The sequence below is a fragment of the Chiloscyllium plagiosum genome, unplaced genomic scaffold, assembly GCF_037043375.1.
Source record: "Chiloscyllium plagiosum isolate Xiang-an unplaced genomic scaffold, Cpla_swu_hap1 HiC_scaffold_17, whole genome shotgun sequence".
NCBI classification, from domain to species: Eukaryota; Metazoa; Chordata; class Chondrichthyes; order Orectolobiformes; family Hemiscylliidae; genus Chiloscyllium; species Chiloscyllium plagiosum.
The window spans coordinates 17,805,532-17,826,605 of NW_028270155.1; the positions used below are offsets into that span (position 1 = coordinate 17,805,532).

General features: G+C 50.3%; 1 protein-coding gene across 5 annotated transcripts in view; it reads left to right on the forward strand.

Moving 5' to 3' along the window:
* LOC122558236 (meckelin-like) overlaps positions 1–21,074 on the forward strand; it is a 143,106-nt gene that overhangs the window by 107,229 nt on the left and 14,803 nt on the right. For 4 of the 5 annotated variants that reach the window (XM_087995724.1, XM_087995723.1, XM_043706586.2 and 1 more), the window contains 4 exons: positions 11,489–11,629; positions 14,977–15,057; positions 16,528–16,644; positions 17,729–17,845. In XM_087995724.1, coding sequence (XP_087851850.1) covers positions 11,489–11,629; positions 14,977–15,057; positions 16,528–16,644; positions 17,729–17,845 — 456 coding nt within the window. The remainder of the gene's footprint in view (positions 1–11,488; positions 11,630–14,976; positions 15,058–16,527; positions 16,645–17,728; positions 17,846–21,074) is intronic. The other variant, XM_087995722.1, reaches the window with a different exon arrangement.

A 21,074-nucleotide genomic window follows, 5' to 3' on the forward strand; every position in this document is an offset into this window, starting at 1 on the left:
GTCAAGGCCCAGTATGGACTGGAGTCAAGGCCCAGTGCGGATTGGAGTCAAGGCCCAGTGCGGATTGGAGTCAAGGCCCGGTGTGGACTGGGGTCAAGGCCCAGTGTGGACTGGAGTCAAGGACAATGTGGACTGGAGTGAAGGTCAGATGTGAACTGGGGTCAAGGCCCAGTGTGGACTGGAGTCAAGGTCAGATGTGGACTGGGGTCAAGGCCCGGTGTGGACTAGAGACAAGACTGGTGTGGTCTGCAGTCAAGGCCCTGCGCAGACTGGAGTCAAGGCCCAGTGTGGACTGGAGTCAAGGCCCAGTGCGGAGTGGAGTCAGGGCTCAGTGCGGAGTAGAGTCAGGGCTCAGTGCGGAGTGGAGTTAAGGCCCAGTGTGGACTGGAGTCAAGGCCAAGTGCGGAGTGGAGTCAGGGCTCAGTGCGGAGTAGAGTCAGGGCTCAGTGCAGAGTGGAGTTAAGGCCCAGTGTGAACTGGAGTCAAGGCCCAGTGCGGAGTGGAGTCAGGGCTCAGTGCGGAGTGGAGTTAAGGCCCTGTGCGGAGTGGAGTCAAGACTTGGTGTGGACTGGGGTCAAGGCCCGGTGTTGACTGGCGTCAAGGCCCGGTATGGACTGGAGACAAGACCGGTGTGGACGGCAGTCAAGGCCCTGCGCAGACTGGAATCAAGGCTCGGTGCGGACTGGAGTCAAGGCCCAGTGTGGATTGGAGTCAAGACCCGGTGTGGATTGGTGTCAAGGCCCAGTATGGACTGGAGTCAAGGCCCAGTGCGGACTGAAATCAAGGCCCAGTGCGGACTGGAATCAAGGCCCAGTGCGGACTGGAGTCAAGGCCCAGTGTGAACTGGAATCAAGGCCCAGTGTGGACTGGAGTCAAGGCCAGGTGTGGACTAGAGACAAGACCGGTGTGGACTGCAGTCAAGGCCCTGCGCAGACTGGAGTCAAGGCCCAGTGTGGACTGGAGTCAAGGCCCAGTGTGGACTGGAGTCAAGGCCCAGTGTGGACTGGAATCAAGGCCCAGTGTGGACTGGAGTCAAGGCCCAGTGCGGAATGGAGTCAAGGCCCAGTGTGGAGTGGAGTCAAGGCCCGGTGCGGAATGGAGTCAAGGCCCAGTGCGGAATGGAGTCAAGGCCCAGTGCGGAATGGAGTCAAGGCCCAGTGCGGAATGGAGTCAAGGCCCGGTGTGGATTGGAGTCAAGGCCCAGTGCGGAATGGAGTCAAGGCCCGGTGTGGATTGGAGTCAAGGCCCAGTGCGGAATGGAGTCAAGTCCCAGTGTGGAATGGAGACAAGACCAGTGTGGACTGCAGTCAAGGCCCTGCGCAGACTGGAGTCAAGGCCCAGTGTGGAGTGGAGTCAAGGCCAGGTGTGGACTGGAGTCAAGGCCCGGTGCGGACTGGAGTCAAGGCCCAGTGTGAACTGCAGTCAAGGCTCAGTGTGGATTGGTGTCAAGGCCCAGTGCGGATTGGAGTCAAGGCCCAGTGCGGATTGGAGTCAAGGCCCAGTGCGGACTGGAATCAAGGCCCAGTGTGGACTGGAGTCAAGGCCCAGTGCGGAATGGAGTCAAGGCCCAGTGTGGAGTGGAGTCAAGGCCCGGTGCGGAATGGAGTCAAGGCCCAGTGCGGAATGGAGTCAAGGCCCAGTGCGGAATGGAGTCAAGGCCCAGTGCGGAATGGAGTCAAGGCCCAGTGCGGACTGGAGTCAAGGCCCAGTGCGGACTGGAGTCAAGGCCCAGTGTGGACTGGAGTCAAGGCCAGATGTGGACTGGAGTCAAGGCCCAGTGTGGACTGGAGTCAAGGCCAGGTGTGGACTAGAGACAAGACCGGTGTGGACTGCAGTCAAGGCCCTGCGCAGACTGGAGTCAAGGCCCAGTGTGAACTGGAGTCAAGGCCCAGTGTGGACTGGAGTCAAGGCCCAGTGCGGAATGGAGTCAAGGCCCAGTGCGGAATGGAGTCAAGGCCCAGTGCGGAATGGAGTCAAGGCCCAGTGCGGACTGGAGTCAAGGCCCAGTGCGGACTGGAGTCAAGGCCCAGTGTGGACTGGAGTCAAGGCCAGATGTGGACTGGAGTCAAGGCCCAGTGCGGACTGGAGTTAAGGCCCAGTGCAGAATGGAGTCAAGGCCCAGTGTGGAGTGGAGTCAAGGCCAGGTGTGGACTGGAGTCAAGGCCCGGTGTGGACTGGAGTCAAGGCCCAGTGTGAACTGGAGTCAAGGCCCAGTGTGGACTGGGGTCAAGGCCCAGTGCGGATTGGAGTCAAGGCCCAGTGCGGATTGGAGTCAAGGCCCAGTGCGGATTGGAGTCAAGGCCCAGTGTGGACTGGAGTCAAGGCCAGGTGTGGACTGGAGTCAAGACCCGGTGTGGACTAGAGACTAGGCCTAGTGTGAACTGGTGTCAAGGCCCAGTGTGGAGTGGAGTCAAGGCCCAGTGTGGAGTGGAGTCAAGGCCCAGTGTGGAGTGGAATCAAGGCCAGGTGTGGACTGCAGTCAAGGCCCTGCGCAGACTGGAGTCAATGCCCGATGTGAACTGGAGTCAAGGCCCGGTGCGGACTGGAGTCAAGGCCCCGTGCAGACTGGAGTGAAGGTCAGATGTGAACTGGGGTCAAGGCCCAGTGTGGACTGGAGTCAAGGTCAGATGTGGACTGGGGTCAAGGCCCGGTGTGGACTAGAGACAAGACTGGTGTGGTCTGCAGTCAAGGCCCTGCGCAGACTGGAGTCAAGGCCCAGTGTGGACTGGAGTCAAGGCCCAGTGCGGAGTGGAGTCAGGGCTCAGTGCGGAGTAGAGTCAGGGCTCAGTGCGGAGTGGAGTTAAGGCCCAGTGTGGACTGGAGTCAAGGCCAAGTGCGGAGTGGAGTCAGGGCTCAGTGCGGAGTAGAGTCAGGGCTCAGTGCAGAGTGGAGTTAAGGCCCAGTGTGAACTGGAGTCAAGGCCCAGTGCGGAGTGGAGTCAGGGCTCAGTGCGGAGTGGAGTTAAGGCCCTGTGCGGAGTGGAGTCAAGACTTGGTGTGGACTGGGGTCAAGGCCCGGTGTTGACTGGCGTCAAGGCCCGGTATGGACTGGAGACAAGACCGGTGTGGACGGCAGTCAAGGCCCTGCGCAGACTGGAATCAAGGCTCGGTGCGGACTGGAGTCAAGGCCCAGTGTGGATTGGAGTCAAGACCCGGTGTGGATTGGTGTCAAGGCCCAGTATGGACTGGAGTCAAGGCCCAGTGCGGACTGGAATCAAGGCCCAGTGCGGACTGGAATCAAGGCCCAGTGCGGACTGGAGTCAAGGCCCAGTGTGAACTGGAATCAAGGCCCAGTGTGGACTGGAGTCAAGGCCAGGTGTGGACTAGAGACAAGACCGGTGTGGACTGCAGTCAAGGCCCTGCGCAGACTGGAGTCAAGGCCCAGTGTGAACTGGAGTCAAGGCCCAGTGTGGACTGGAGTCAAGGCCCAGTGTGGACTGGAATCAAGGCCCAGTGTGGACTGGAGTCAAGGCCCAGTGCGGAATGGAGTCAAGGCCCAGTGCGGAATGGAGTCAAGGCCCGGTGCGGAATGGAGTCAAGGCCCAGTGCGGAATGGAGTCAAGGCCCAGTGCGGAATGGAGTCAAGGCCCAGTGCGGAATGGAGTCAAGGCCCGGTGTGGATTGGAGTCAAGGCCCAGTGCGGAATGGAGTCAAGGCCCGGTGTGGATTGGAGTCAAGGCCCAGTGCGGAATGGAGTCAAGTCCCAGTGTGGAATGGAGACAAGACCAGTGTGGACTGCAGTCAAGGCCCTGCGCAGACTGGAGTCAAGGCCCAGTGTGGAGTGGAGTCAAGGCTCAGTGTGGATTGGTGTCAAGGCCCAGTGCGGATTGGAGTCAAGGCCCAGTGCGGATTGGAGTCAAGGCCCAGTGCGGACTGGAATCAAGGCCCAGTGTGGACTGGAGTCAAGGCCCAGTGCGGAATGGAGTCAAGGCCCAGTGTGGAGTGGAGTCAAGGCCCGGTGCGGAATGGAGTCAAGGCCCAGTGCGGAATGGAGTCAAGGCCCAGTGCGGAATGGAGTCAAGGCCCAGTGCGGAATGGAGTCAAGGCCCAGTGCGGACTGGAGTCAAGGCCCAGTGTGGACTGGAGTCAAGGCCAGATGTGGACTGGAGTCAAGGCCCAGTGCGGATTGGAGTCAAGGCCCAGTGCGGATTGGAGTCAAGGCCCAGTGCGGATTGGAGTCAAGGCCCAGTGTGGACTGGAGTCAAGGCCAGGTGTGGACTGGAGTCAAGACCCGGTGTGGACTAGAGACTAGGCCTAGTGTGAACTGGTGTCAAGGCCCAGTGTGGAGTGGAGTCAAGGCCCAGTGTGGAGTGGAGTCAAGGCCCAGTGTGGAGTGGAATCAAGGCCAGGTGTGGACTGCAGTCAAGGCCCTGCGCAGACTGGAGTCAATGCCCGATGTGAACTGGAGTCAAGGCCCGGTGCGGACTGGAGTCAAGGCCCCGTGCAGACTGGAGTCAAGGCCCCGTGCGGACTGGAGTCAAGGCCCCGTGCGGACTGGAGTCAAGGCCCATTGCGGACTGGAGTCAAGGCCCATTGTGATTTAGAGACAAAGCCCATTGCGGAGTGAATTCAAGACCCAGTGCAGAGTGGAGTCAAGGCCCTGTGTGGACTGGGGTCAAGGCCCGGTGTGGACTGAGGTCAAGGCCCAGTGCGGACTGGTGTCAAGGTCAGATGTGGACTGCGGTCAAGGCCCGGTGTGGACTGGGGTCAAGGCCCGGTGTGGACTGGGGTCAAGGTCAGATGTGGACTGGGGTCAAGGCCCAGTGTGGACTAGAGACAAGACCGGTGTGGACTGGAGTCAAGGCCCAGTGCGGACTGGAGTCAAGGCCCAGTGCGGACTGGAGTCAAGGCCCAGTGCGGACTGGAGTCAAGGCCCGGTGTGGACTGGGGTCAAGGCCCGGTGTGGACTGGAGTCAAGGACAATGTGGACTGGAGTGAAGGTCAGATGTGGACTGGGGTCAAGGCCCAGTGTGGACTGGAGTCAAGGTCAGATGTGGACTGGGGTCAAGGCCCGGTGTGGACTAGAGACAAGACTGGTGTGGTCTGCAGTCAAGGCCCTGCGCAGACTGGAGTCAAGGCCCAGTGTGGACTGGAGTCAAGGCCCAGTGCGGAGTGGAGTCAGGGCTCAGTGCGGAGTAGAGTCAGGGCTCAGTGCGGAGTGGAGTTAAGGCCCAGTGTGGACTGGAGTCAATGCCCAGTGCGGAGTGGAGTCAGGGCTCAGTACGGAGTAGAGTCAGGGCTCAGTGCAGAGTGGAGTTAAGGCCCAGTGTGAACTGGAGTCAAGGCCCAGTGCGGAGTGGAGTCAGGGCTCAGTGCGGAGTGGAGTTAAGGCCCTGTGCGGAGTGGAGTCAAGACTCGGTGTGGACTGGGGTCAAGGCCCGGTGTTGACTGGCGTCAAGGCCCGGTATGGACTGGAGACAAGACCGGTGTGGACTGCAGTCAAGGCCCTGCGCAGACTGGAATCAAGGCTCGGTGCGGACTGGAGTCAAGGCCCAGTGTGGAGTGGAGTCAAGACCCGGTGTGGATTGGTGTCAAGGCCCAGTATGGACTGGAGTCAAGGCCCAGTGCGGACTGGAATCAAGGCCCAGTGCGGACTGGAGTCAAGGCCCAGTGTGAACTGGAATCAAGGCCCAGTGTGGACTGGAGTCAAGGCCAGGTGTGGACTAGAGACAAGACCGGTGTGGACTGCAGTCAAGGCCCTGCGCAGACTGGAGTCAAGGCCCAGTGTGAACTGGAGTCAAGGCCCAGTGTGGACTGGAGTCAAGGCCCAGTGTGGACTGGAATCAAGGCCCAGTGTGGACTGGAGTCAAGGCCCAGTGCGGGATGGAGTCAAGGCCCAGTGTGGAGTGGAGTCAAGGCCCGGTGCGGAATGGAGTCAAGGCCCAGTGCGGAATGGAGTCAAGGCCCACTGTGAACTGCAGTCAAGGCTCAGTGTGGATTGGTGTCAAGGCCCAGTGCGGACTGGAGTCAAGGCCCAGTGCGGACTGGAGTCAAGGCCCAGTGCGGACTGGAGTCAAGGCCCAGTGCGGACTGGAGTCAAGGCCCAGTGTGGACTGGAGTCAAGGCCAGATGTGGACTGGAGTCAAGGCCCAGTGCGGACTGGAGTCAAGGCCCAGTGCGGACTGGAGTCAAGGCCCAGTATGGACTGGAGTCAAGGCCCAGTGCGGATTGGAGTCAAGGCCCAGTGCGGATTGGAGTCAAGGCCCGGTGTGGACTGGGGTCAAGGCCCAGTGCGGACTGGAGTCAAGGACAATGTGGACTGGAGTGAAGGTCAGATGTGAACTGGGGTCAAGGCCCAGTGTGGACTGGAGTCAAGGTCAGATGTGGACTGGGGTCAAGGCCCGGTGTGGACTAGAGACAAGACTGGTGTGGTCTGCAGTCAAGGCCCTGCGCAGACTGGAGTCAAGGCCCAGTGTGGACTGGAGTCAAGGCCCAGTGCGGAGTGGAGTCAGGGCTCAGTGCGGAGTAGAGTCAGGGCTCAGTGCGGAGTGGAGTTAAGGCCCAGTGTGGACTGGAGTCAAGGCCAAGTGCGGAGTGGAGTCAGGGCTCAGTGCGGAGTAGAGTCAGGGCTCAGTGCAGAGTGGAGTTAAGGCCCAGTGTGAACTGGAGTCAAGGCCCAGTGCGGAGTGGAGTCAGGGCTCAGTGCGGAGTGGAGTTAAGGCCCTGTGCGGAGTGGAGTCAAGACTTGGTGTGGACTGGGGTCAAGGCCCGGTGTTGACTGGCGTCAAGGCCCGGTATGGACTGGAGACAAGACCGGTGTGGACGGCAGTCAAGGCCCTGCGCAGACTGGAATCAAGGCTCGGTGCGGACTGGAGTCAAGGCCCAGTGTGGAGTGGAGTCAAGACCCGGTGTGGATTGGTGTCAAGGCCCAGTATGGACTGGAGTCAAGGCCCAGTGCGGACTGGAATCAAGGCCCAGTGCGGACTGGAATCAAGGCCCAGTGCGGACTGGAGTCAAGGCCCAGTGTGAACTGGAATCAAGGCCCAGTGTGGACTGGAGTCAAGGCCAGGTGTGGACTAGAGACAAGACCGGTGTGGACTGCAGTCAAGGCCCTGCGCAGACTGGAGTCAAGGCCCAGTGTGAACTGGAGTCAAGGCCCAGTGTGGACTGGAGTCAAGGCCCAGTGTGGACTGGAATCAAGGCCCAGTGTGGATTGGTGTCAAGGCCCAGTGTGAACTGGAGTCAAGGCCCAGTGTGGACTGGAGTCAAGGCCCAGTGTGGACTGGAATCAAGGCCCAGTGTGGACTGGAGTCAAGGCCCAGTGCGGAATGGAGTCAAGGCCCAGTGTGGAGTGGAGTCAAGGCCCGGTGCGGAATGGAGTCAAGGCCCGGTGCGGAATGGAGTCAAGGCCCAGTGCGGAATGGAGTCAAGGCCCAGTGCGGAATGGAGTCAAGGCCCGGTGTGGATTGGAGTCAAGGCCCAGTGCGGAATGGAGTCAAGGCCCGGTGTGGATTGGAGTCAAGGCCCAGTGCGGAATGGAGTCAAGTCCCAGTGTGGAATGGAGACAAGACCAGTGTGGACTGCAGTCAAGGCCCTGCGCAGACTGGAGTCAAGGCCCAGTGTGGAGTGGAGTCAAGGCCAGGTGTGGACTGGAGTCAAGGCCCGGTGCGGACTGGAGTCAAGGCCCAGTGTGAACTGCAGTCAAGGCTCAGTGTGGATTGGTGTCAAGGCCCAGTGCGGATTGAAGTCAAGGCCCAGTGCGGATTGGAGTCAAGGCCCAGTGCGGATTGGAGTCAAGGCCCAGTGTGGACTGGAGTCAAGGCCAGGTGTGGACTGGAGTCAAGACCCGGTGTGGACTAGAGACAAGGCCCAGTGTGAACTGGTGTCAAGGCCCAGTGTGGAGTGGAGTCAAGGCCCAGTGTGGAGTGGAGTCAAGGCCCAGTGTGGAGTGGAATCAAGGCCAGGTGTGGACTGCAGTCAAGGCCCTGCGCAGACTGGAGTCAAGGCCCGATGTGGACTGGAGTCAAGGCCCGGTGCAGACTGGAGTCAAGGCCCCGTGCAGACTGGAGTCAAGGCCCCGTGTGGACTGGAGTCAAGGCCCCGTGCGGACTGGAGTCAAGGCCCGATGTGGACTGGAGTCAAGGCCCCGTGCAGACTGGAGTCAAGGCCCCGTGCAGACTGGAGTCAAGGCCCCGTGCGGACTGGAGTCAAGGCCCCGTGCGGACTGGAGTCAAGGCCCCGTGCAGACTGGAGTCAAGGCCCCGTGCGGACTGGAGTCAAGGCCCCGTGCGGACTGGAGTCAAGGCCCCGTGCGGACTGGAGTCAAGGCCCATTGCGGACTGGAGTCAAGGCCCATTGTGATTTAGAGACAAAGCCCATTGCGGAGTGAATTCAAGACCCAGTGCAGAGTGGAGTCAAGGCCCTGTGCGGACTGGAACCAAACCCGGTGTGGACTGAAATTAAGGCCCTGTGCGGACTAGAGTCATGCCCAGTGCGGAGTGGAGTCAAGGCCCAGTGTGGACTGGAATTAAGGCCCAGTGCAGATTGGAATCAAGGCCCAGTGCAGACTGGAGTCAAGGCCCAGTGCAGACTGGAGTCAAGGCCCTGTGCGATTGGAGTCAAGGCCCAGTTGGACTGGAGTCAAGGCCCTGTGCGGACTGGAGGTTAGTTGCCAGTATGTACTGGGTTGGAAGGCTTGTTGTTCTGAACTTTTTATTCCTCTATTTTCTAAGTTATTCCTACAGTCAGTGATGCTGGACTTCTTACTTCTTTGTTTTTGTAATTTGTTTTTGCTCAGGACTTGTGCTGAAGGTTGGTACCTTGTACCTAAGATGGCGCCATAAATGGCGACTTGTAAACTTATCGCTGTACTCACTTGAGTACATGTGACAATAAAGCTAATTCAATTAATTCAATACAACTGTTTACAATTTATATCTTGGATGTGGGGACAGAAAGTGCTATAGCCATTTTTGCAGATGACATTAAAATAAGTGGGGAAGTAAGTTGCAATGAAGAAATAAGAACTTTACAACTGGATGTGGATAGATTACATGAATGGGCCAAAAATTGGCTGTTGAATTTGGATTGACAAAGTTAATGCAGAAAGGATGTGGGGCAATCTCGAATAAGTGGATATAGTTTCAGGATAAGGGCGAGAAGGTTTAAAACAGAGGTGAGGAGAAATTACATCCCTCAAAGAGTCATGAATCTATGGAATTCTTTACCCCAGAGTGTGATGGTTGCCAGGACACTGAGTAAACTTCAGGGGGACATTTTTAATTTATAGTGTGTTGAAGAATTATAGAGAGTGGGCAGGAAAATGGAGTTGAGGCTGTGATGAGATCAACCTGGATTGTATTGAATGAAGGAGCAGGCTTAAGAGGCTGACTTACCTACTCCTGAAGAAGGGCTTATGCCCAAAACATCGATTCTCCTGTTCCTCGGATGCTGCCTGGCCTGCTGTGTTTTTCCAGCATCACATTTTTCAACTCTGGTCTCCAGCATCTGCAGTCCTCACTTTCTCCTTACCTACTCCTGCACCTGTTTCATATGTGCTTCTGATCATCACTGAGCTGTTTGACTGAGTGAGCATCACTGCTGAGTACAATCCTCTGCCTTCCTAACATCCCTGTACATCTTCATGGCCAACATGACGTCAGTACATCAGTCAGAAGCTGCTAACCGAACTGGTAGTTATTGCATTTTTGTCTATGTAGATCATTTTAACAGTGGGTGTGAAACTTATGGAGACATTAAGGGTTTCAGGCAAGCCAGATTTTTTTTCCCCCCACTCACAGCCTTCTGGCAATTCTGTTCTGGCTAGAGGAAGATGAACAACAGAGGATAGGACAAATACAGCGGCAAAGATAGGGAATTTGGATATAAGTAGGGGTGCTCCCAAGGGCCTTACCATCCTAGTAAAGTGGACAGGCCCAGGAGTGTACCCATCCCTGGCTGCAGCTGTTAGTTTTAAACATTAATGAGTCAAAATGTGCCAAAAATCAGTCACGAGATAAGCAATTGCTTATGGGGCTGAAATCTGTCCAGATTGTCCATATCATTGAGTAACAAAGTGGTCGCGGGTCATAAAATGATGAGACCTGCAAAAGGTAATCTTCACCACCCCCTCTCTGACTGTCAAAGACCAAATACCACTGCCAGTGATCCCGATTCTGGAAAATTAACCAGGACCTATCATAATGGTGGAGAATGTGTTGCTGGAAAAGCGCAGCAATTCAGGCAGCATCCGAGGAGTAGGAGAATCGACGTTTCGGGCATCAGCATCCCTCTCCTGTTGAAGGACTTATTCCTGAAATGTCGATTCTCCTGCTCCTCGGATGCTGCCTGGCCTGCTATGCTTGTCCAGCACCACACTCAACTCTTATCTCCAGCATCTGCAGTCGTCGCTTTCTCCTATTATAACAGTGGGCTGCTGAGGCTACACTGATATTATAGGTCAGACAGATGGCTGGGTCATTGCTCTCGGTGTATCAATAATGCCACCCTCTGTGGCAACATGGTGTCTGGTAGGAAATTGCTGGTCTTGGTTATTGGGAACAGAGGCTAAGGGACGTTATGCTAATAGTTTGTTTGTTTATTCATTTCTACTTGGGATCCTCGCAGGAGAATGTTTAGCCAATATAGTCCATTTCTTCAGAGAAAGGTTCTCCCATTGACTTCACTCCCCCCATTAGGTTCGACCATCCAGTCTCTGGTGAAACCAATATGACATTCTGATGGCCATATGACATTATCTCGAAGCGTCATGAATACTTGAGTTCAGCACTGATGTAGAAATTGATACTTGAGGAGACTTAGTTCCCCCAAACTAATCCTAACCAGTCAATGCTGAGGCAGGGCATCATTACACCACCAATTACCAACTTCCATACATATAGCATCTTTAAAACGTTGCAGGGTAACTCACAAACAATCCATGATACCAAACCACACAAGGAGTGACTATGTCATATGTCCAAAAGTCTCACTGAAGAAGTAGGTTTTAAGGTGTATCTTTAAGGAGAAAAGCAGGTAGAGAGGATGAGTTAGAGAGTTTAGGGTCTTGGCAACTGAAAACATGGTGTCCAGTGATTAAGGAATTAAAATTTGGTTTGGTCAAGGAGCCAGAGTTAAAAGAGCTCCATTCACCTTGGCTTCCAGTGATTACAAACTAGACTTGAATGATCTGACTTCCTTGACTGAGGGTCTTACTGCAATGGCTCTTAGCGCCTTCTTAGTAGCAGGTTCAAATATCAATGTTTACAGCACTGACAATGTTAACATTCTGCTACAGCATTCCAAAATAAATCCCACTACCCCGTGCTCTCCCATTAGCCCTGTATCCTGCTCTACTCCTGAAGCGCTGTCTACTTTACCCTTAAAAGGAGTCTTGTCAGCAACATCTGCAGCTCCCTTTGGTGAAATGTTCTGTGCTCCAGTGCCAGTCTGCATAAAGAAGTTCCTCTCGCTCTTTCTCCTTCATTCTCAGCAGAAGACACAAATTTGGCCGCTGTAATGAATTCCTGTTTACATATTTTTAATTCCAGGTCATTGGCTTGAAGAACATTGCCCGAAGAGATCTGAATTTGAATCTGCATCCCGAACCTGATGTCAATCTGGCTCCCTGGAGTCCAATTCTCCGATACGGAATAGCGGTATCCATGTGGCTGGCAGTCGGTTTAGCTCAAGTAAGACATTTTCAGACGCTTCAGTTATTGTGCTGGGGGCCCTAACAAAATGGATAGTGGTTCCATCAGCATCATGAAGTAAACCGACCAAGAGTTTAGGTTCCTTATCCTACCACAAACACATTTTTCCCTCATATGACTGTCATACTGCTGGCAGCTAAAGAGAAGCTTTCCATAAGGAATGATTTGATTAAACATAAATCTTTTTAAGAATTTGAACAGTTGGACACATGACAGAGGACTTTGTTTCAGTCAGGAGAAAGGAAACTGGGAAAATGAGAAGGCCTTACATTTCAACAATGTCTCCTGCAATCTCCAGCCAAGCCACACTCCTTGCGCTCAACAGATGCTGTTGTGATGTAGGCAAACCAGTAGTCAATTTGCACACAGAAAGATCCCATAAACAGCAACATGGTGATATCTGGGTAACTGGACAGCTGCACTCAGTGTCAGCCAAGTGCCCCTAATAGGCCTTTCAGGTGGTTGCTTGTGGGCAGAAGGCCATCACTGCTCAAGTTTGATGAAACATCACGAACCTCAAATGTTAACTCTCTGTTTCCTTTCCCTGCTGGCCCCCAGGTTTCCAGCATCTGCAGAGTTTTGTGTTTTTCTTCATATGAATCTTGGTTAGGCATACACCAACCAAACTAAAATAGATTATCAATGTATCATGAGCCTGTCAGACCCAACCACTGGTTAATGATGTTGACTTTGTAAGAGAGACTTTCGCTTCGGACAGTATAGTCTAGTTTGCAACAAATTGGTGGGCTCTTGTGGTGCAATTGTACTGTCCCTACCTCTGCACTAGAAGAGCTGGGATCATAGAGTCGTAGAGATGTACAGCACAGAAACAGACTCTTCAGTCCAACTCGTCCATTCCGACCAGATATGCAAACCAAGTATAGTCCCACCTGCCAGCACCCGGCCCATATCCCTCCAAACCCTTCCTATTCATATACCCATCCAGATGCTTTCTAAACACTGTAATTGTATCAGCCTCCACCACTTCCTCTGGCAGCTCATTCCATACACGCACCACCGTCTGCGTGTGAAAAAGTTGCCCCTTAGGTCTCTTTTATACCTTTCCCCTCTCACCCTAAACCTCTAGTACTGGATTCCCTGACCCCAGAGAAAAGATTGTCAGGAATAACCAATTCAATTACGGAATTTAAAAATCCCAAAACCTTTGTCATTATTTTAAATGCAACAGAAACATTTATACAACATTTGTTAGCTCCGCATTGGCGGGTCAGAAAGTGACTGGAATTTCTTGAGTAAAAACAAAATTGCAGATGCTGGTAGCTTCTGAAGAGTCACTGGACTCAAGAGATTAACTCTGTTTCTCTCTCCACAGGTAATGCCGACCTGCTGAGTTTCTCCAGCAATTTTGGTTTTCTATTTTCAGTTCAGAGCTGAAGTCTGAGAGCTTTGTTGCAGATGTGAAGTTATTTTTGTAACCCAGGAGACATTGTTTTCTGTAAATTGTTCTCATGCTGTAAGAGGGTGATGTGGTGGCTCAGTGGTTAGCTCTGCTGCCTCACAGCGCCAGAAACTCAGATTCGACTCCAGCCTTGGGCGAGTGTCTATGTGGAGTTTGCACGTTCTCCTTGTGCCTGTGTGGGTTTCCTCCCACAGTCCAACAATGTGCAGGCTAGGTGAATTGGCCATGCTAAATTACCCATAGTGTTCAGGCATGTGTCATATTAGTCAGGGGTAAATGTAGAGCAATAGGGGAAGGGGAATGGGTCTGGGTGGGATACTCTTCGGTGGGTTGGTTGGGCCTAATGGCCTGTTTACACACTGTAGAGGTTCTAAGTGCATTTGCCTGTGATAGGTGCTGACCATGTTTTGGGCACTTGCCTATTGGTGACAAGTAATGGGTTTGCTTGATTTCTGTGTTTATTCATTTCCATTTGGAAGGAAGATGCTTGGTGCTGGAGACGGGCAGGGCAGGCACCAGTTCTCTGGCATAAATACACCCTCTTGCACCAATTGTCATGGGGGGCATGGAGTTATAACAGAGCAGTCATAGAGTTATACAGCACAGAAGAGGCCCTTTAGCCCGTCTAGTCTGTGCTGACTAATGCTACTTTCCAGCACTAGGCCCATAGCCTTGAATGTGACATTTCAAGTGCTTATCCAAATACCATTTTAAGGTTGTGAGGTTTTTCACCTCAACTACCCTCCCAGGCACTGCATTCCAGATCCTCACCACCCTCCAGGTCAAAATAAATTTCCTTAAATCCCCTCTAAACCTCCTGTCTATTACTTTAAAATTATGCCTCCTTGTTATTGACCCTTCAGCCGAGGGGAGCAGCTGCTTTCTATATGCCCTGTCCACGTTCCCCATAATCTTAAACACCTCAGTCAGGTCTCCCTTCAGCCTTCTCTGATCCAAACTGAGGTTATCCAGTCTGTCATCATGGCCAAATGCTCCATCCTGGTCACTATAGCATCCACTCAAGTACAATCACATGCTATAGTGACCAGAACTGCACACTGTACTCCAGCTGTGGCCTAGCCAAAGTTTTGTACAGTTGAGACAGCACGGTGGCTCAGTGGTTAGCACTGCTGCCTCACAGCGCCAGCAACCCAGGTTCAATTTCAGCCTTGGGCGACAGTCTGTGTGGAGTTTGCACATCCTCCCCATATCTGCGTGAGTTTCTTCTGGGTGTTCTGGTTTCCTCCCATAGTCCAAAGATATGTAGGTTAGGTGAATTGGCCATGCAAAATTGTCCATAATGTTTATGGATGCCTAGATTAGGTGCATTTGTTAGGGGGATGGTGTTTTGGGTGGGATACTCTTCAGAGGGTCATTGTGGACTTGTTGGGCCGAAGGTCCTGTTTCCGCACTGTAGGAATTCTATGATAGCTCCAACATAACTTCCCTGTTCTTATTTTCCATGTGACGACTGATAAAAGCAAGTGTCGTATTTATCTTCCTGGCCCATTATCTTGTCCTACCTCCCCCAGAGATCTATGGAGAAGCAACCCAAGATCTCTCTGTTTATCTAAGCTTCCTAGTGTTCTGCCATTCTTTGAGTGCTCCCTTGTCTTGTTAAACAGTCACTAGAAGACACCTGAGAGTAACCTGCGATAAACATCCCTTTGGTTTCTCCATCTCTCCTAGGGTCCTTGATCTTTGCATCTCTCCGTTCACACAATGTGTCGGGTGAGGAAACGCAGGGGCAGGAGGGACACTTATACTGCACCCCTTCCCAAACAAATCTTTGAATACAGAACATGATCACTCTGGGCTAGTTAACCAGTTATTGACCCCTTATTGAAATTGTTTGGAACTGAGCAGACTTTTCCACATTGACCGGAGGTATTCCAATCTTTCACAGGTGCTCTTCTGCGTTGGATTCTGTGAACGATTTGTTGAAGATAAGATTCAGCAGTTTGTAGACTTGTGCTCTGTGAGCAACGTAAGTATCAGGCTTCTCGCTGGCTATTCCACAAAGTGGCTCAGTTATTACACAGTTACTGGGTGAAAACAAAACAAAGGAAATCTCTGCCCTGGCACGGTGGGACTGAGCCACACCATCTAAAAGTTTCCTTTTGTCTTTACTGAGTTTGCCAGTGATCCAGTGTACTACGATTGAATTTATGTTTATCACTGGCATGGCCAATATTTATTGCCCATCTGTAAGTGCCCTTGAATTGATTGACTCACTCGGGCGTTTTACAGGGTCGTTAAGAGTCAATCACATTGCTGTTGTTGTGGAGTCCCATGTCGGTCAGACCAAGTAATGATGGCAGATTTTCTTCCTTAAAAGGGACATTAATGAGTAAGACAGAGATTCGCAACAAGCAATTTATGGTCATGATTAATGAGACTAGCTCCTATTTCACATTTGTTAGTTGAATTTAAATCCCTCCTGGCTGCTGTGATTTGAGGCCCTGGATGTGGGTTTGAGACTCAGTCTCAGGATTACTGGTCTAAGTGATATTCCCAATGTGCTGCTGCAATCTTCTTAGTATTGGATCCAGCCTCTTACTCCGAACCGAAGTGGGATTATCGAGTCTAACTCTGCACTGGGGAAGCAATGACCATTGAAGAGAGGAACTGATCTGTAGTCAGTACCAGAGGGCTGCATCCGAACTAAACGTGGACCTTCCAGACAACTACCAACTATCTGTGAATGTTCTACAGCCAATAAAGTGCTTTTTGAAGAGTTGACTCTATTGTGATGTCGTATATCCAGGAGCCAATATAAAGCCAAGCTGCCACAAACAGCAATGTGCTGCTTGACCAGCTCATGACCAGCTCATCTACTCTTTGACGTTGATCTGGTGATAAGTATTGGTTAGGCGTCTGGAGAGAATTTTCAGCTGTCCTTTGAAACAGTGCAGTGGGATCTTTGATATCCACCCTGAACGAGCAGATGGGGATTTGGCGTAATATTTCATCCGAAAGATGCCGCCTCCCATCATGCAGCACTCCCTCAGTACAGCCGCAGAGCGTCAACCTGGACGTTTGTGCTGGAGCCTTAGGCTGGGCGCAATCCCAGAAGACTATAACTCAGAGAAAAGCATTCCTACCAACTGAACCACGATTGTGCAATTAACCTCTGAAAAATCACCTCAGCTCATGCCACCAATGAATAACCAAGGAGCTACCGTGACAGAGCAGTGATTAAAAGACCTAATTTTATTTTCTATCTCCGCTTAAATCACTTGCCAATATGGCATGTTCCTCACCTCATTTTGCATTTCCTTTTGACCCTTTCCACCTTTCACAAGCAGCTTGGTGTCAGATGGAAATGACCCAGTTGGTTGTCGCCTGTGATTTTTGTCAAATTTCACTGAAAGAAGTTGAATTTGGATTGGGAATACGAACATTGTTTTCTTTTATGTCAAGTATAAATAATATTCTCCAATTAAATTCCATCCAGGTATCGGTCTTGGTCTTGCTGCACAGGTGCTATGGCTACTACATCCATGGACGGTCTGTACATGGACAAGCTGATATTGGTATGGAATCAATGTATCTCAATCTTAAGAAAGAAGAGGTAATCAGATTTTGTAATTGATTAATTTTAATTAATTGTAAGTTTCCATCAAATGAGAACATTAAAAAATTAGGAATTAGGATAGGATATATGATGTCTTGTATTTCTTCCTCCATTTAATGAAATCGTGGTTGAATCTTTATCATAATTCCACTTTCCCTTATTTCCATAACCCTTAAATTTCCTTTGACCCTATCCGTCTCAGAACTGTCAGAACCAGGGACCAGGCATCACTGGCTCGGCCAACATTTAATGTCCATCTCAGAGAGTCATTAACTACGTTGAGATTTGATCATTGGTGGGTCTGGAGTCACATGTAGTCCAGACCAGGACTAAAGGACGTAAAAGAACCAGATGGGTTTTCCTGACAGTTGTTTCATGGTCATCATAAGTCTCTTAATTCCAGATTTTTAAAAAATTAAATTCAAATTCTACCATGGCAGGATTTGAACCTGTATTCCCAGAACATTACTTGGGTTAATAGTCTAGTGATAATACAACTGGACCATTGCAGCCCTCTGTGATAGAGAATTCCAAAAGGTTCACCATCTTCTAATGAAGAAATCTATCCTCATCTCCACTATTCAAAGACTATGATCCCTTTTTCCAGACTATTCACTGGGAAAGAGGGAGAAACGTTCCTGATTCTTCCTTTGCGGTTATTTGGATGCTTGGCTGCAGGGAGTACAGGAAAGTCAGTACTTGAGGAAATCTACATCATGGACATTTATTCTTTTCCTTCACCTTCAAGGGAGAAAAGGTTCATACGTTCAAGAACATGCTTTTTCCAGTCAGAATTCCCAGAATTTGCTCTGTCCAGACGCACCAATGGGCCCAGCTGCAGAAACAGTAGGAGATGGCTAAATTACACAGATACATTACACAACAGGTGGCCATTCAGCCAATCAACTCATGTGCCAACTCGTGGTTGCACAATGGGGAAAGAAAATTGATGAAGTCAGTGTATTTTGGGAGGGACTATGGAGATGAGGAGTGGTGGTGATGGGAGTGCAGAGAGGTTATTGTTCAGGAAAGATCAGAAACAATCTGATTACAATGTTTTCTAAATGTTCACTTTTTACAGGATAACCTTTGTGCGATGAGAGGGCTCGAGCCCAATATGGAGGTCCAGACTTTTGAAGTCTTAATTTCTAACAAGGTCAGACAACAATACGATCGGATACTCTCACCGCTGAATGAGGTACTTCAGATTTTATTACTAACAATGTTTCAGGAATTTAATTATTTTAAAAATGTAATATTTGTCCTCACTGCTGTGGAAGCAGTGGTTTATTCAGCAAATCATACAGCATGGAAGTAAGCAATTCAGATCTTCAAGTCTAAACACCCTCCGAAAAGTATCCCACCCAAGCTCCATATTCCTGCATTTCCCATGGGCTACCTACCTAACCTGCGCATCTTTGGATTATGGAAGGAAACCGGAGCCCCCAGAGGAAACCCGTGCCAGGGAAAATGTGCAGACTCCTCACAGGCCGCCACCTGAGAGTGGAATTGAATCCAGTACCCTGGTGTTGTGAGGCAGTGGTGCTAACCATTGCGCTACCATGCCACCCAAGTTATTGTTGATAGCTTGGACTGCATGTTGCTTGTCCTGCACACTAGTGAGTGTGTAGTGAATGTAACAAGGTCAGCAAGCTGGACCTCATAGAATATGAGTTCCCTCCTTAGGGCTGTTAATCTGGTCCAGTCAGGGAGTCCCGACTGATAGGTCTAAACAGGAATGTCAGACATCCTATTCACTCTGAGAGCTGGCTCTGAGGGAGCTGGATCAGTTGGAAAGTCAAGGACTCTTGATCTGTAAACAAAGGGTGACTGGGTGACGGCATACTGACCTCTGTGGAGTTATTTCAGAGTGTGTCTTCAGTTGTTTAGGCCCAAAGTTCTGGACTTCCCTCTGTAATCCACCCTTATTTCCTATCTTTCTTCCTGATATGGACAAAAATTAAATCCAGCTCTTCGACCAAGCCTTTAGTCACCTGCAAAACAATCCGACTCTTGGACTTTTATTTTTTCCTCTGAACATATATTCCTGAGGAGGTGCCCTGGAACATTTGTCTGTTTTAAAACTTGAGGCATTAATTCAAGTTGTTTTTGTGACCTGCCATCTTCTTAAAAGATGAAGTGTTGCACTGACAAACTCAGCTTCTTCCAGTGACAACAGCAGTGTTTGTGACATAGTGTAAGACGATGACAGGCTTAATGGGGGTTATGGGGATTACAGGGATGAGTGAATAAACATAGCTTTTTCCTCAGCTGTCACTTGGTCCTTTTGCCATTCACCTTAAATCAATGTTCACTGGCACTCAGTACTTCTGCTAATGGGAATATTCTCCTTACCTGCTCTTTCCAGATCCTTTATGATTTTGAACATCTCAAACACGATGCATTCACGCCTTCTCTCAGCAAGACAATCCTGGCTTCTGAAAACTATCCAGGTAGCTGATGCCACTCACCAGAGTCACTATTCTTATCAATACTTCCTTAAGTAAGGGGCCTGTAATTAGTCAAAGTACTTCAGCTGAGCTGAACCATTGTTTTATAAACTTTCACCAGTTTTGTGCTCTTTGTTTCCATTCATAGAGCCTGTATCCTCCTCACAGTTCACACTGATTTATGACATCTTCATAATTTGAAATTGTGCCTTACTATTATATCTATAATTTATGTCGTACAGTCCTTCTTATCCTGACACCTGAGGATACCACCGTATACCTCCCAGAAAAACAGTTGCTCACCATCCCTCTCCCTGTCCTGTCAGTCAACTTCATATTGCTCCTATTTAGCTCATGTGATTGATCTTTGCAGATAAGCCTTTTATGTGGCACTTTAACAATTGGCTTTTATTTCAAAGTGCATTCGCATCACGTTGACCACATTACCATCATCAATCTTTAACATAACAGCAGCAAAAATATTAGTGAAGTTTGTTAAATGTGATTTACCCTAAATAGATCTGTGCTGGCTTTCCTTAAAAAATCCATATTTGTCCAAATTATTGTTAATTTTATCCTGGATTATTGTTTCCAAAAGCTTTCCTCACACTGCGGTTAAACTGATTGGCCAGACCTTATCTTCACACAAAAGTATAATAGTTGCTATCTCTCACCTTGAACCTCAGCAAAGTTGGAAGTTATGGCCAGTATAACAACAATTTCCATCCATTTTTCCCTCAGCATCCTCAGATGCATCCCTTCTGGTCTTGATGGCTGCTCAGCATTGAATGCTGTGTTTCTAATACCTTCTGTTTATCAGCATTTAGTGTCTCATCTGCCTGTGCTTTCACTAAGAGTTGGCAACTTCTTCTTTCTTGGAAAAGACAGTTTTTAAGTGCTTATTCAATATCTCAGTAATGCAGTTTGCCTCCAGAATAGGAGTTCTTAATTGACCTTACTCAGCTCCTCAACTCATTTCATTAGCCTTTTTCCCATTTATATGCTTGTAACAGAATGTTGTGCTCACTTAAATGTTATCTGCCATGCTCTTCTCATATGCTCTCTTTGCTTCTTTTATTTAGTTTCTCATCTCCCTTGCATACTGCAAAAGGGATATAGAGGGCTACATTTCCAGCACTCACTGGAACTGGGGTCAGAAGTGGGTAGACTCAGATGTTAGTCCCAACAACCTCCTTGCTGTTTTTTGTCTCTATCTCGTAGCCGTGCTATTTTAGCAGAGGTGGAAATGGGAGCCTGCGAGCACAAAGTCACTGATCAGGCTCGTTAAGAGCTTAATTCAAGTTTCTGTTAGCCTGTAGGCTTCCTGACATTGTGTGGGCATGTTTTGGTGTGTGGATCTGGGCAGTCGATGACTGTGGGGATGGGGGCCAGGGAGATCAGTGTTTCAGATAGTCCTCGAGGCCCTTCCTACACTCTGGGTTCAGCAGCTGCCACAGGCCACCTTTAGTGCGTTTACCTCTACTACGGAGGGAGTGGTGGCCTGGCTACTGATTTTTTTTGTTATTTATTTGATGGAACATCATATCCCTAACTGTCATGGAGAGAGTGGTAGTGAGTTGTTACCTTGAATTAATGTTTCAAATTAAACCTATGACAATATTGGCAGCAGGGTGCTTCCGTACCCCAACTCCAAGTGACCTTACTTTGCACTCTGCTGCCCCATCTAAACTGTAAGGCCCCTGATACCCTTCCCAGTTTAATAACCCACCCACATACTGTGTTCAGTTGGACAGAGGAGCCTCCACCATGCCAAGAAGGCACAACCTGTAAAAATCCGTGTTTGTGTGTGTGTGTGATCTGTATGTGTGTGTGGTATTAGTCTGAGTGTGTTCTATGCATGTGTGTTATGTGCATATGTGTGTGCTGAATAAATTTGTGTCTGTGTGTTGTGTGCATGCAAGCGCAAGTCAAAAACTGTCCCGACTTCTGTTTCCTACCCTCCAAAGGTGAATATAA